At 37.8% G+C, this 16,079-nt stretch overlaps 1 protein-coding gene across 3 annotated transcripts in view; it reads left to right on the forward strand.

Moving 5' to 3' along the window:
• The first annotated feature begins 1,400 nt into the window (after positions 1-1,400).
• Positions 1,401-16,079, forward strand: part of LOC102222956 (septin-8-A) — a 39,978-nt gene continuing 25,299 nt past the window's right edge. For 2 of the 3 annotated variants that reach the window (XM_005805453.3, XM_005805454.3), the window contains exons 1-3: positions 1,401-1,532; positions 13,195-13,309; positions 14,518-14,713. In XM_005805453.3, coding sequence (XP_005805510.1) covers positions 1,503-1,532; positions 13,195-13,309; positions 14,518-14,713 — 341 coding nt within the window. In that variant the 5' untranslated portion in view covers positions 1,401-1,502. The remainder of the gene's footprint in view (positions 1,533-13,194; positions 13,310-14,517; positions 14,714-16,079) is intronic. The other variant, XM_005805455.3, reaches the window with a different exon arrangement.

The raw sequence follows: 16,079 nt of genomic DNA on the forward strand, positions 1-16,079 counted from the left end.
TCTGGTGCAGAGTATCTTTTATTAATGTTTTTATATAAATTAAATTATATAGTTCAAAGAGTGCCAGATTAAAATAAACAGTTTTGGTGACCTATATTTATTTTACACTTGCAAATTACGGTTGGGTGATGTCTATCAACTTCAACAGTTTTAGTCCTTGTCTTCCAAAAAGGAACATTTACAAAACTTCTTGTCTCTAAAAATTACTATAAATATACTAACATACCCTGACATGTTTTTTCATTAATTCAATAAACACACATTATATTTCATAATTATGCACAGCCATGACTGACAGTTAATGCTCTGTCTCTCTAGGAGGTCAGACAATCATTAGCTGAAGTAATCACATCGAAGGTCATGCAGTCGGTTTCTCTTTCAGTTCCAAGCATTTTGCAAAAGGTGTATAAATCTTTACCAGCACAGAATTTACAAGGCAAAACATGAGATTAAGCAATGTTTCAACCAAGCCAAAACTTTGACTTTTAATGGATTTAAAATATCTCTTACAGATTATTAAATAGTGCGGAATTCACAGGGTGCCTTATGGGGATATGGATTTATACTTTTTTGGCTTAGACCATTCAAAAGTCAAATCCTGGTTCAAAGTAGGAAGTATACAGTCATTTCAGCAAATTAGACTATACATACAAGTCTCATTGTATGTCAGATTAAAAGTATATTTTGAAATTTACAACCTCTAAGCAGATTTTAAACATACTTTTTATCTAGCCTACATTTCTGACTAATAAAAAAAAATGTTTTTTTTTATTAGTCAGATGTAATATTCTAATTTTAAAATATTTCCTCAGCTGTAAAATTATCATAATTAATAGAAGACTTTAAAAATATCCAGCTGTGTGTAATTAATCTATATAATGTATAAACCACAAAAATGGTTTTGGGAACTGAAGTCGTCTCTTTTTCAGGAGCTAAGCCAAGTGATTCGGATCTCTGAACGGAACTGAAATTCCCATCACTAATTGAAACGAGGTCGTCACCAACAAAGATATAAGCCATGTCAAGATAGATCACACCCTTTCTTTAAGTTAGGCGCTTGTCTTCGTAAACGTTTTAATGCAAAATTACCGATACATACTCTATTTCGGACGAGTCTAGTTGTTACATAAAAAAACAGGTAAACCTGAAAGCTAATGTAACACACAATAAGCTGTAATATTTGTGACCAGAATATTACTCAAGTGCAAAGAGGATGGTTTCAACAATTTGCAAACGGTTCAATTCTACATTTACTTATCTGATTTAAAAAAAAAAATGTTTTAAGACCGCCTATCGGGTAAAGATGAATAAAATGACCGACGATCAAACAAGGCAGCAGGGAACCATCTTGTCACGGTTCGCCTCCTTGCGTCCCTCTGTTCCCATCCCTGTCAGCTCGCCTTCAGTTAGTTTAGCAGGCTAAGTACGGAGAGAGGAGGGCTGTTCCCTTTCGCCTCTGCTCAGTCTGCTGCTCAGCACGCCGTCAACACACATTCCACACCATGGCTGCCACGGACGTGGACGTATTTTCGGTAAGCAAATGTCAATACGCTTCGTGTTTAGCCCCGTCAGCGGAGCAGAAAACAGTAAAATGCAGCGTTTAGGAGGAGCACTTGGTTGGTTGTCGTAAATATGCGGGTGTGTAGCTAAGCCTCCCCCGCGTATGGAGCCTGTTCATCAGCGCCTGACGAGATGGTGGAAGTGATTTCTGCGACGGTGACTCAGTGGGTTTTGCCGCTGTTAAGTCTAATCAATGTGGCTGCAATTTCTAACTTGCTTATAGTAATATGTTCATTTCCTACCCATGCATGTTTGGTTGTTTGTTTGTTAGTATCATGCTAACATTAATGGTTGGCTTTAAATGAAGTGCCTCCAAACATAACAGCAAGGAAAGAGAACAACCAACACTGTCATTGTGGATAGTTGCAGATGAAAGTCCTCCCTGTTTTAAATTGGAATTTATTTGCTGCTTTGAATTGTAAACTCATTGGAACCAGGTATGCTTAAAATACTGTCAAAAGATTCAGTTTCACCTGGGAAAATGCATATGTACATAACTTAAACAGAGATCATGTATGCAACTTAAAAAAAGACTTCATATTTTTATTTAAAGTACTGGCATTGATCTCATAATGGTCAGATTAAACGCCTGTTACTTACCTTAATAGTCCCATATTTTAAGCCAAAAGGTCATGTTCCTTTCTCTAGAACATTGTTTCCCAACCCTGGTCCTCCAGGCACTCTGTCCTGAATGTTTTAGATGTTTCCCTGCTTTAACACACCTGACTCAGATATTGCAGTTCAGCCAAACCTCTTAATCAGCCATTAATTGGCTGATGCCATGACATTTATGGCTTAAATGTGACTTGAGAACCAGGGTTGGGAAACACTGCTGTAGAATGTGAAATTAAATTATTTTAAACAACTTTAGATAAAGTTTAAAATTAAGTTAATTGTTGTTTTTTTAAATTAATACACATTGTTTGCTGCTGGGGAAGTATGTAGTCAATCAAGTCACTTGATTTTATTTTTAAAATAAAAATCATATGGTGTTCATATGTGTCTGAAAATATGAACACCATATGAATAATACAAAAAAGCTATTATAGGAAGAAGTGTGTAAAGTTAAGATGTGTGTGTATGAACTTTTTTGCTGTGAGATCTGTCTGCTGTGGTACTTTTAGTACAGACTTTGTTTCAGTTTGTTTATTTAAAGCAATTTTCTGTTTCTATTTTGCAATGTTTGCTTTCCAATGCATAGGCACACCAACGTTTTAAAGAACTATGGTTTCAAAACTGCTAAAAATCTCCTGCTGCACTGGATCTATCTTGAACTGTATGAAAGTAGAACAGCACAGCACTGCCCCTCCTCTACTGTTTGTTGTGCACTGCTGGTCAGCTGGCTTAAAGAAGACTACAAGAATGTTGGTTTTTTTGTGCTTTTTTTGCTTAAAGACAAATTCAGCTCTTACAAAATATTCTGGTTTGAAAAGTAAAGTAATGCTTATTAACCAGCTAATCCATCATGTTATGGCTGTTACTGTACAAGTAGCGCAACAGCAAAATCATGCTCAGACCTGAACCTTCAGAATTGCATAAAGACAATTACAAAAACCCACCTGTTTAGAGTTGCCTTTGATTAGGAGCAACTGGAACATTGATCAATATTTTTAATGCGTATTAGCTTGACAATTTTGATGATGGCATTTGACAAAATGTAATGTTCATTGCATGGTTTATGATTGATAAGTGCACGATGTTTTTATGATGTAAGCACTTTGAACTGCCTTGTTGCTGAAATGTGCTATACAAATAAACTTGTTCGATGCACAAAAAATAGCTAGGGTTTATTCTATATTCTAAGTCATCTTATCAAAATCCAAGCAAATACTGAATAAAATAACTAGAAGTATTTGTCGGTATATACTTACATTTAGTGACTTATATGTTGTATCTAGTGCAGTTTTCAATCTGATTGGTGACGATACTTTTGTTAATCTAAATAGAAGTTATACGTTATGCAAATTCTAAATTTTTATAAACAATACGACAAACTCACATGACCTGTCAGTATCTTACAGAGTAATTTGTACTTCTTAATGCAGCTAAATGTAATTTGCATTTAAATGTAGTTGAATAAAAGATACTGTAGTAGACATGAAAGTGTTTACTGTATAATTTTTCCATGCGCACTAACACAACGGCTGCCAGTGTAACCATTGGGACTTAACACAATTCTCCAGTAATAGACTATAGAATATGTATAGGGTCTCCCATTGGCTTATAGTGGATGTTATTGAAAATTGTCTTCAGTGACACAAAAGAAAGAGGAAAAAATAGATTTCATTCTTTAGTTTAAATGATTATGATTAGTAATTTTATGTATGTTTACAGTGCGTAGATATTCTAGTCAGATGCTGAATCACTCAGCCTTTCTCTAGCAGCAGTAGGATGGACATATTTTCAGATTGGGTTGGAGCTTGTTTTCTATTACGCGGATTGTAATGATGAGCGTTACCAGTCAGGTGCAACCCAATGGAAATAGCAGCAGGGTGGGACAGTTTATAGAAAACACCAGTAACACTGTATAATAATAGTAGCAGAGAGAATTTCATAGAAGAGTGGCTGGCGCAAACAACCGGGATTTAAAGAGCGGGGATTAACTTTTTTGGCAGATGCTTGAAAAGGTTCTTGAATTGGACAGTAAGCAGCATAGAGATCCAGGGATAAAGAGATTAAGTTCACACTCCGGGCCACTCCTACTGCTTAGTGGTGCAACACGCCGTCAAAGAAGAAAGGAGCTGATCCCTAAAAAAAGAGAACCTGATATTGCTCAATTAGTGCTTTTTAATTTAGGTCCAGCACTCGTCCCAAGAGATCTTGCACACTGGTGATTTTTATATGTATATTTTAATGTCTCTCTTGGAATACAAAACCGGAGGATTGATTGGAGGGAAATGCTGAGAAAGCAGGGGAACAGGCCAGAGTTTGCAGCTGCCTGACTGACTTCCTGTCTGACTTTGTGAACGAAGTGAGACCACATTGAACAAACTGTCATGCCCTCCTGCCTGACTGCGTAAAACCAGGGCTGTTAATTATGTGCAGCTATTGATAGAGACATGCGGCTTGTCAAACTGTAGGTCCACATCGACCCTGTCTGATGGAAATGGTAGCTTTGGGATGAATTTCTGAGCAGGATGCACGGGAGGTGATCGATTGAGCCCGACTGACCAGTAACTTTTATTGTTTTCATTTAGTAGCGGCATGTGATTGTGCATCGTATAAATGGTTATGTAATAAAATGCCCCACTATGTATCCAGCATGTACAGTGTTTGCTGACCATGAAGAGCCTCGCCCTGGAGTCTTGCATGCATAAAATGAAATTAGCTACATCGAGCGCTTAAAGCAAAGAGACAAGGAACAAGGAAGTGTTCATGTGTGCTCTAGTTTGAGGTCCATTCTGAAAACTCACTAGTTTTATGCACCAAGACAAGTGGGAAGAAATTTCCTGTATATTTCAGGTCTGATTGTACAACAGATGCTGATGTTGGTGGGTTGTTTGTGTTCTCGGCTGCATAGGAAATATAAAATCCAGAGGTTTCCTGAGGCAAATTCATCAGCCACCATAACATTGATGGAGAGTGACGGCTCAGATGTAGAGTCTTCAGTGATGATGAGTAAGATAGATAAGATAAATCTTTATTGTCATTGTCACAAGGACAACGAAATTTTATTTGTACTTACAAATCTGAAGAAAACTCAGGAAATAAGGCCAACATACGTCTTAATATGATGTTAGGAAACATTTAGTGTTTCATGATGTTTCTTCAACTCAGAAGTGAGGTTCTATCTGCTCCCATCTGACCCATCATCACTCAGCTGTTTGCATTATTGATGCTTTTATTGATTGTACCTGCCTTTAAGTAGGAATAAAATCCCTTTTCTTGGTTATATGAATTATTTCAATGCTGCTTTCATTAGTGTGTTTTTAATTATGAAAAAAGTAATCTTCAGGTTGATTGCTTAGATTGTAAATAATGTAACCTATATATTATTTGTAATGCTCTTCCTCTTGAAGTCTAGCAGTGTGTGTATTTGCACCAAAGATGTTCTTTATGAGGCCTTGCAGTGTGTTTGAAACTGTAAGCATTGCAGGGTGTGTAAACTGTGTGATATTAGGAAAACATGATTGTAAGAATATATTGATTGCTATAAATGTGTGTATAATGATTTTCATTTAATTAATAATACATTTATTTTCACTGAATTAGCAGCTCATGGAAATTTTGCTGATTGGAATGTTGATACTTTGGATCAAAACCGAATCATAACTCTGAGAAATACATTTGTTGTTAAAATGTGTAATAATTGTTTGTTTTTGAGGAAGTACAAGAAATTCTATCACATTGGTGAAAGATTTTTGAATCTTAAAAAAATACATTACAATTTTTGATTTACAAGCATATAATTTTGTATAGTGGTGCATATATTTGTTGGATGGATTCTCAAACTTGAGCTGCTAAAACTCTCAGTGTGGTGAATGAAGATGGAGAAAAGCTTGCTTCTGTCTCTGGTTCCTTCCTTCCTTCCTTCACTGCTTTCTTCATTTCTGTCTTGTCTTTTCTTCTTCCCTTCCTAACTCCGTCAAACCGCTTGTATTTTTTTCCATTCTTCATTCCTTCTTCTCTGTTTCTGACTTTTCCAGGTTCCATATTAAGTCTTTTATTATTCACTATAAAACATTATGGGAACTCTGTAGTCTGGAAAAGGAGGAACTTTTAGGTGAAAGTAGGAACACAGCATCATATTTTCCAAAAGCAAAGTATATCTACCTCATGAAATCTTTCCTTTCTGTCTCATCACATCTGTGTATTTTTTCCTCTCTTCCTATTGGCATGAATTAAGCGATTCTGTGGCGATACAGTTGCTGTGCGTGAGTGATAAATGCCATAAAGAAACTAGTTTTCATTCCTTTGTTGTAGTTGAATTCCTGACAGGAAGCATGACGTGGAAATCTCAACCGTCAACATTTTTTGCCGTTGCAACATCACTGCCGGCCCGAGTAGGTACAGGAGGTTGACGGCATGCGACTCTGAGATGGGTAGGTGTGGTTGGAGCTGGTAGCTTGGGAGGAACGTCAGGGCAAATAAAAAGTGTTGCTCACTGAATTCATGATAAAAAAACCTTTCTCTCACTGACTGAAACTACCCAGCAGCCATCAGACAGGAAAAACCAGTCAGCAGCGACTTCATGTAAGGAGTATAGCCTGTAAGTGTTGGTTTGTTGTTGAGGTTACCATGTGGTCAGATCCCCTCACAAAACCTACGTTGATTTATAAACCCAGCACTTGGTTCAAAAACCCTCAAACTGACATTTGCACATTCTCAACTTTGTAGACATGATTCAGTCTTCAGAAACTCTTAAAGAATGTGCAACACAAGTATTTATAGTTATAGAAAGGTTAGATTTTCATACCTGAGACCACTGTTTGTCTATTTTCACTATCAGGTCAACAGTCGGTTTCTGGTGGTTAATGCAGCGACTGTGTGAAATCATGATTTCTGCTGGTAGCATTTTCTGTCAGACTGAAAGTCAAACACCAGACTTATTCAAACTTATATTCATAGAGACTGAAAGGGTGAAAAATCCCTGAAACAAACTTGCACTTCAGAAACTATTGATGCAAGTTTTTGAAAATTTAGTAGGAAAACATGACAGTCGAGTTCAAATTGTGCAAAGAACAACCGGCATACTCGATGAGCATCAGCTGCAGTGAAGCGTGGTGGTCTGTCAGATGACTCAGAGACTCTGTCTTATCAAAAACAAGACAGTTGAGGCAGGTGTGGAACAGAGGCATGGAGGTGTAAAAGATGACCAAAAAAAAGTAGTGACTAAAACAAAAACAAATGGCATCTGATTGATTCACTACTGTTGGTTTACATCACCTTGTCAGTCATTATTGCAATGTTTGTCACATTTCTCTTTGCTACTCTACAAAGGCTGAATGAGTGTGGGGTAGGGATGGGTAATAAATCAGCATATAGCGATAGACGTGATCAAAATCAATAGATAATATGTCTGATAGGCTGTTCAATAATTTCACTGAACTCTGATCCAGAGTCCCACAGCATTCTGGGTGATGTAGGCAGAGGAAAGACTTTAGGTGCTCAGTCTGTTGGTGACATCAACTCACTTACTCACTCTTTGGTTACCTGGCAACAACTTGTTGGGTAACTTGCGCAGTAGCAGTTTTACTTTTCACCACTTTTCCTCATAACTGCTTAAAAATAAAATCAGCATAAAGTGAAAACTGTGGATAAAACAGAAAAGATCTAACCACCGCTTTACCAGTTTACCAGATATTTAAAACAAAAACAAATCAATAATAATCTATTATTTATATAAATCCCTTATATCTTGATTTCAATTCAGACATATTTAACGGTGACTCTCATGAACATAGGTTGTCCAAAATAGCCGTTACACCAGCAGCCACAATGTGAAGCTAAATCATTGCTTTAATGGTTATTATTCACTCTTTATCAAATACCACTCAGAAAAACAGCACAAGAACTGACAGTTTATTCAATACTAACACAAACTTAACTGGTCAAAAAAAGACAAACTTAATTGGTCAGGGAGGCCAACAGCAACACGAAAGAAGTGACATCTATATGTCCATAAGTGTGGACTAATGACAGATGTACGACAGAGCCCCTTTCTTCCAAAATAATAAATAAATAAAAATTAAACACCTGACTAAAATCTAACTAAATCTCAACTTTTGGGATGTAATGCTACATGGCATGTTTGACCCAAAACCATCAGTAAGCATCAGTGTATGATATCCACAGTGAAACAAGGTGGTGGCCGTATCGTGATGTGGGTTTAGCAGAGGGATTTTATGGCTCAAAGTGAATCCATGCATACATCCAAACTTTAAAAAATTACTTTTTGGAATGGCCTGATCAAAGTCGAGAAGAAAAGCTATGCTAAAAGAATCCCACCAGAGGACTGAATGTCAAAACTGAATCAAAATGTGCTTCAAACTAGTATCTTTTAAAAATGTTTCATTTTCCCTTTTTAACAGTTATTTGTTTTTTGCTGCTGAATTGAACAGGGTAGTTCTCACTCAAAGTTTTTGAGATTATTCACACAGTCTTCTTTTGTCTGTGTGACAAAATGAGATCTTTTCTGTGACCAAAAAAGATATTTTTAAACTCTGCATGTTACAAGCCTACTGTGCTGTAATAACATTGTACTAACTAGCAGATAATGTTTGCACTTCATTTCGCTTTAAAGCACCTTGGGGCCTCTGTGCATCCATTTCCTGTTGGCCTGGTGATACGGTGGCCTGGGAGCGTTGTTGTCCTGTCACTCTGGGACCTTAAACCAGAAGCTTTTCATTCCTCTCATGCTCCATGCTGTCTCTCTGCTTTTCCTTTGTCTGCATGAGCTCTGGTTCAGTTTCTTCATAGTTGGTCTAATTGTAACTGTTGGGTGAACATCCTGTGTTTCTGGTGATTCTTCTTGTGGTGTTTAAGTTAAATTTATGCTTTATATATGCAGAGCTGACAGGCTCGGTGTTTGTTTGAACTTTGTGTACATTTTGTGGGTGCAGCTGGTTCCAACTGAGGGGAAGGGTTTTGCACTAGAATAGTAAATAATATGCTATATAGAAATACTGGAGGAAGTAATTCAATGTTTTATTGCTATTGATGTGAAAAAGTGAAGGATCTGGGACCGTTATGATTTAGTCCAGTCTTGACTGACGTGGTTGAGTCCCAGCTGGAGGGCTTTGTGTCCACGTCTGCACTTCTGTTCAGTCTGAGCCCAAAAGATAACACTTTTGGTTTTGGTCAGCAGGCTCAGTTTGCAGCATTCAGTCACAAACCCATCTGCGCGTGTGTGTGTGTAGGCGTGTGTGTGTGTGTGTGTGTGTCACCACTACATACACTATACAGACAAGCTCGATGTGATTCAGTGTAGGAGGTTTACCCTAAATTATCACCTGAGTCATAATCCTTGTTGTTCTTTTCAGTTGTGCAGTTTCACTGTTGCACTTTGAGTTTGGAGCAGAAGCAAGATTTAAATGGTGGCTTATCTGCTCATGGCTGATCATGGCTCCTTTAAAAAGTTTCCATACCCCTTGAGCTTTACATGTTATGTTACAACCACATACTTCAGTGTATTTTGTTTGGATTTTATGTGATAGACCAGGGGTGTCCAAACTTTTTGCAAAGAGGGCCAGATTTGATAAAGTCAAGATGCCTGGGGGCCAATAGTTTGTTCGGACATTTTTTAACTACAAAAGTGTCATGCAAATACACACTGTTATAAAACAATTTTCATTGTCACAATTATCTTTATTTTTCAAATGACAAAAAAACAAATATAAGCCACTCAGGCAAATGAGAACAACTCTAAAAACCCAAATTCTGCCTTTCTTTCATATCTGGAGAGTCAGATAACATTGAACAAACTGTATGAAATACCTTAAATTTACATGAGTTTAAAAATATCTTTGCCTCAAGAACATTTTAAACAGGAGTTATAAGTAATGCAAAGTTGTCAGTTATTATTAAATCTTAAAACAAGTGAATTTTGCTCTTGTCATTTACAATATCTACAGGTTCATAACCAAATCTTACTCAAGAGTTTAATAAAAATAAGTGCCATAAATCCAGGTGCATAAATGTTCTTTTGGCTCTTCACTGCTGATAGTGACAGACGTTGCCGTTCAAAACACTCAGTTTCATGTCCTCAGCTCTCAGTGCCACACTGTTACTGCCAGGCAAACATTTTTCTCAAATTCTTGCTTCTTCTCAGGGCAAAATGTTCTCCACCATTTTCATAACACAGTCTTTGATAAATGTATCTTCAGTAGAAGGTTTGCCATGTTTAGCTATTAACATGGCCACTTCGTAGCTTGCTTTGGTGGTATTTTCTTTTGACCCAGGCCCAAAGAAATCGCTGTTGTGATGCCAGGGCAGCTTGGAGCTGCTTCAGTTTTTCAGCACGGTCACTTCCTGTTAGCTTGTTGTATGTGTTAGCATGTTTAGTCTGGTAGTGTCTCTTTACGTTGAAATCCTTAAACAAGGCAACCGTCTCATTACAAATTAGACAAGCACAATTGCCTTGATTTTCAGTGAAGTATTATAATTCCCATCTCTCTTGAAAGCGGCGGCCCTCACTGTCAACTTGTTTTCTTTGCAGTGGCCATGGCAGAAATGAGTGGAGAGGGGTTCGCTGCACGGAGGCAGACTGATAGTATTAAAGTGGTGCTGCCACCATTTGGTGAAAGGAGGAATTACAGTTTCAAGTTTTATGATTTATTTATTCTGTTTCACAGTGCAGGCGGGCCATAAATAATACATTATAAAACCGAAGCTGGAACCGAACCGGGCCGTATAAAATCTGACCGCGGGCCGTGATTGGCCCCCGGGCCGGACTTTGGACATGCCTGTGATAGACCAACACACCGGAAATTCAGTCACAATTTCTCTCCAAAAAAGTTGAAGCTCAGAAGCGTATTTATGATCGTCAGTTATCAAATCTTGCCTCATATTCTCAGTTAAGTTTAAGTCTGGATTTTGAACAACTTATAATTTTTTTGTGTTAGAAAATGTTAAAAGTTACAAAAATTCTAAACTGTACAAACACGCACCATAGTTTTGAAATAATAGTCAATGGCAGGTGCATTGATGGCGTAATTGTTACATACCCCCTTGTGCCCACTTCAGTGCATTAACTTAATCTGTCTTTAATATTATTGATGTGTAAAACAAATCCTATTTAGGATTTAACAACATTTAGCCTGATGGGCGGGCACATAGTCTGGTGACCCGCCAGGCTTATAACACTCTGGGGGAAACCCTGCAACGGTTTTCTACGGCCTTTCCAAAGTTACTACTGGCATCCTTAATAATTCCCCCATCAACTGTTTCCTTTCCTGAGCTGTTGGTTAAAGTGGACAGCCATCTCTTGAAAGATCTTTTGTGTGTTTTCAGATATAATTATGTGCTTTCCGCATCTTTATTCCTCATCTGTCTGCTGTGTTCCTGGGTCTTCATGATGTCGTTTGTTCTCTAATAAACTTTTAAGACCTTCAAATGGCTGGATTTATTCTGATCTGTTTGGATTTACTAATTCAGTGACTTTGGAAAGCAGCTGGGTTTTATTTTGGGGTGTCAGAGTAAAGGAGACTGAATACCATGTACAGAATAAGTGCAGTGAGTCCCAGTTACCTTAGATTTATACTTTGAACCATCCAGACTGAAGAAATGAATTAAGACGAACAAAGACGGAAGTTTTATTCAGTTTTATGTGTGCTGCGTTTTTAAACAGATATGCTGATGGAAGCATCGTGACATCCTTCATGTAGATCATTTCCTCTGTAAATAAAGACTTGTGTAACTTCTCCTTTTTGAAACGTTCCCCTCATGAAGCTTCAGTGTGACTGCACTGGTTTCCTTCCAGGCATGATAGTAGAGCCAGCAGCCTCCCGCTCCTCCCTCCTCCTGCTTCTGCAGGAATCTTAGTATCTCTGCAATGTTCAGCCAGCTAGCTAAATACCACAGGAAAACATAAAGTCTGTAAAACAAGTTCTTAGTTTACAGTGAACAACAAACAAGGGCTCCTCCTCATTCCTGCAGTCACTTCCTGAGTTTTTGTTTGTGTTGATGGCTGCAGTTAATTCAATTATGGAGAATTCAATAGCTTCCAGCTGACACATTTTCCACTTAACAAATAACTGGAAAAGCATTATGAACTTAATGCCTGTGAAAAAATTATCAGGTATTTATTAATAAAAGAGGTTATTTATTTAAACAAATCTGCTGTTTTATTGATAAGATCTTGCAGCATGACTATTTCTTTTGGTATTTTCTTGTGTAAAAGTAGTGCTATAAATTCTGTGCTTCTGCTCAGTTTTTATTTTTTTGCTGTGCTCCATTTTTTATTTATTCACCCTAAAACTTGCAGATCCCTACTATCCCACACTCTGCTCATCCTTCATTGTGAGCCTCAGTGAGGTCATTTAGTGATCTGGTGTGCATTGGAAGCCAGTCTCCACCCCCCAGCTGAATGCTTCGGTTGCATTCAGCTGAGCTCTCGTCTTTAGGCTGCTCGTGTTGAGTGACATCAGCCTTCAAGTATGCAGCCCGTTGTTTCTGAGCCAGGCGGGATTGGGTGGCTGTATTCATCTCAAGGTGCAGTCTGCTCTCTCTCGACCGCTTCAGTTCAGATAGATGATCAAACACTTCCAGCAGTTTTTCCTGCCAGGTTTAGTTTGCTCTATATTTGAGATCTTTGTCTGTTATGTTCTGGGATAGACAACAGTATATTGGTTGTGGACTCTCATTTGTTAAAAATAGAATGGGTAACGTAATAGAAACTTTAATAGATCCCATAAGTAGGAAACTCTTCATTTTTGAGGCTTTTCATCCATTCTCTGTTCACAAGTCTCTTGTCCCTTCATGTGGGAGATTATTCGCGCTCATCCCTGCTGCAGGCGCTAATTAACTAAATCTCGGCACACATAACTGATGGTTTTTACATCTGCACACTGAGCAGAATGTCTTTGATGTTGTATAGAAAGTGAACGTGTCTTTTTACTGTCAGTTAATATATTTACCATATGTTTTCCTCCTGACATGCACCAGATGTCTAATGTTTTGTCTCGTGTCTTCCAGAATGAGGAGAAACGTAATCTCAGCTTGGGCGGCCATGTTGGATTCGACAGCCTCCCTGACCAACTGGTCAGTAAATCAGTCACACAGGGTTTTTGCTTCAACATCCTCTGCGTAGGTGAGTAACAAAATGTGTTTGTGTGATGATAAAGTGTGAAATATTGGATGTGGCTGAAGACATGGTAACCAGAGGAGAGCTGGTGGTGGAAACAACCTACTGTTGGAAAAACAATCCATAGACACAATTACGTCCAAGAGCTTTTTCATGTTAACTTTATTTAAGATGAAGTAAAGTTAAATGTATGAAAATAACAGTGACTACAGAAAAGGAAATAAAACAAGGCGTTTAGCCAAAACTAAAACAAAATTTGAAAAAGAGTCTACTGGACATAATTTAGTGAGGTTTTAGGGTGAATAAATTCTTGGTAGTAAATGCACTGATCAGAATTTATTGGTTGATTTACAATCCCAGCTTTTTGTGTTGTGTTGAAATAAAACTATTAATTTAAATCAAATTGGAGTTGAATTTAATAACTTGGTTTTGATTTATCTTTACCATTTTGATTTAGCAATAGCATGGCTGGCATAGCACAGCAGTCTGTGTGTATCTCCTACAGAATTGTATCTTCACCTTAACTAATTAAAGGCTGACCACATTTCCATGACGACAGGATGAAACAGAGTTAATTTCCCAGCATGGTTGGGCTGAAGTCGAACTGTTGATGTATAGTCATGTGGTTCTTGGATGTTCGTTTTCACACGCACCCTTCACAGTCCTCAAGATAGGACTGCTTTCTTGCAAAGTGAAGGAACTGCAGACATGTGTTGACATGTTGCAGAAAATAGCTTTCTTCTAAATGGTTTTGATCAACTGTGTTTTCTTTCTTAATCTTTATTTATGAAAATCTCATTTATATTAAAAATAACTCTGTAATGACATCAACTCTGAAGGGTGTTATTGTTACCATGGTCTGGTGAGACTTGCACATGGTGAGCTCATATATCTAGTTTTTGTTTGACTATGAAAACCATCTGCTGTTGATGTTATTTCACCTCCACTAATTTTATAATTTTTCAAGTGCTCACTATCATTTGTTCATGCATTCTGAAGTTTTCTCAGATTTTTTGTCAGCACTTTTACTGGTTTTTATTGACTTAATTTCAGGCTACAAGAAGCTCTGGTTCTTTGAAAGTAAAGTGCCAAGAATTCACAGATAACTAGACTTTTTCACAGTGGTCTCTGCATAATTGTGTTGACAAGATACCCAAGCTATCTCTGAATAATTTAGTCAACTAACTTTGTTTTATCTTTTTTTTCTCTCACAGGAGAAACTGGCATTGGCAAATCAACATTAATGAACACACTGTTTAACACCATGTTTGAAAATGAGGAGGCGAGCCACTACCAGAATGGCGTGTATCTGCGGCCGCGAACCTACGACCTCCAAGAGAGCAACGTCCACCTCAAACTAACGATTGTTGATACCGTTGGGTTTGGTGACCAGATCAACAAGGAGGACAGGTAAATTTGATAAAATAACAGATCACAGCACTGAAAGATCTTAGTAAATGCCAAGTTTTCTGTAAATCATAAGTGATGTAGTTTTTTTGTTTTTTTTTCAAATCCATTCCTCATCTTTACATTTCCACTTATAAGATGTTGCTATGCAAATGTTGATGTGGATACCAATGAGAGAAACGGAGTATATCACTCTGGAATTCCACACATATTTCTTGTGTCTTGTGGGACTAGAAGGGGAGGAGGTGGGAAAAATAAAGAGGAAGTAGTTTATTTTTTTTTTAAAACATTTAGCTGTGGAATGGCGTGTACTCGCTGTGGCTCAGCCAGCAAGCTGCACTCTCACGCTCTTTGATAGCAGTGTTCTCTGTGGGCCTTATGAACCAACACGCTGAAGGACGGACCCTGCAGCGAGCTGGAAATGAACACAGGGAGCTTCAAAAGGTCAGAGCGTGTGCATACCACAGAGAAGATTGAAGAGAGATGTGAAGGTAGAGGACAGATGACTGTAAACATGGTGCTTACTGAGGAAATGGAAAAGATTGTTAACCTCTGTCTCACTATGAGCAATAAAATGTTAGTGATGTGGGACATCCTGAAGTTGAGTAGGAGCCAAGATGGTTTAATCGTCACTACTGCATGACACAATTAACAACATTCATCTGCTTTATTATAAGCTTTTCTTGTTAAAATATTTTGCAATGTAAGATTAAAATGATTATTTGAGAACAAACTAAGGAACTGTGTTGAATTTAAAGGCTGACTTCATACAGCAGCAGCTCTGCACTTTGAGCTCATCTCTGCTAAGCCTAAATGTGCTTCATCTAAAATAAATATGTAAAAAAAACATGTCAGACATCACAGGTAGAATTTCAAATGTGCTCAAGGCTGGGAGAAATAAGACGGCAGCAGAAATGACTCATGGAAATAAGATATTAACAGAGGAGCTAATGAGTTGTCAGATGATTTTGTGCAGCTATTGCTACCATTGACACTATGTACTTTTTTTAAAATGCATTTTTGATGGAAAGCACTGCTAGTCTTGGGCTTCTAAGTTTAGCTGAATTGAGTTATTGACTGTCCTGAACTCTGTGTCCCCTTTATTTTTTCACCACAGTGTTTCAGTGTGTTATTTGAGTCTCTTTCCTGGATAGACAGAGCTAAGTCTTTTTTTTTTTTTTTTTTTTTTTTTTTTTAGAAAGTACTCCTGGCTTAATTCTTACTTGCATAGCTGCAGCTGCACACCAGTGGCTTTAATGAGTAAAGCCACTGGTTAAGCTGCTGCTGTCACTAGCTTTCTGTACAATTAGTTTTTCCCTGCTCATAGAAAATACCCCCATCCCAGGGCTTATATTTAGCTTTGCCTCTT

The sequence above is a fragment of the Xiphophorus maculatus genome, chromosome 11 (genome assembly GCF_002775205.1).
Source record: "Xiphophorus maculatus strain JP 163 A chromosome 11, X_maculatus-5.0-male, whole genome shotgun sequence".
Taxonomy (NCBI): Eukaryota; Metazoa; Chordata; class Actinopteri; order Cyprinodontiformes; family Poeciliidae; genus Xiphophorus; species Xiphophorus maculatus.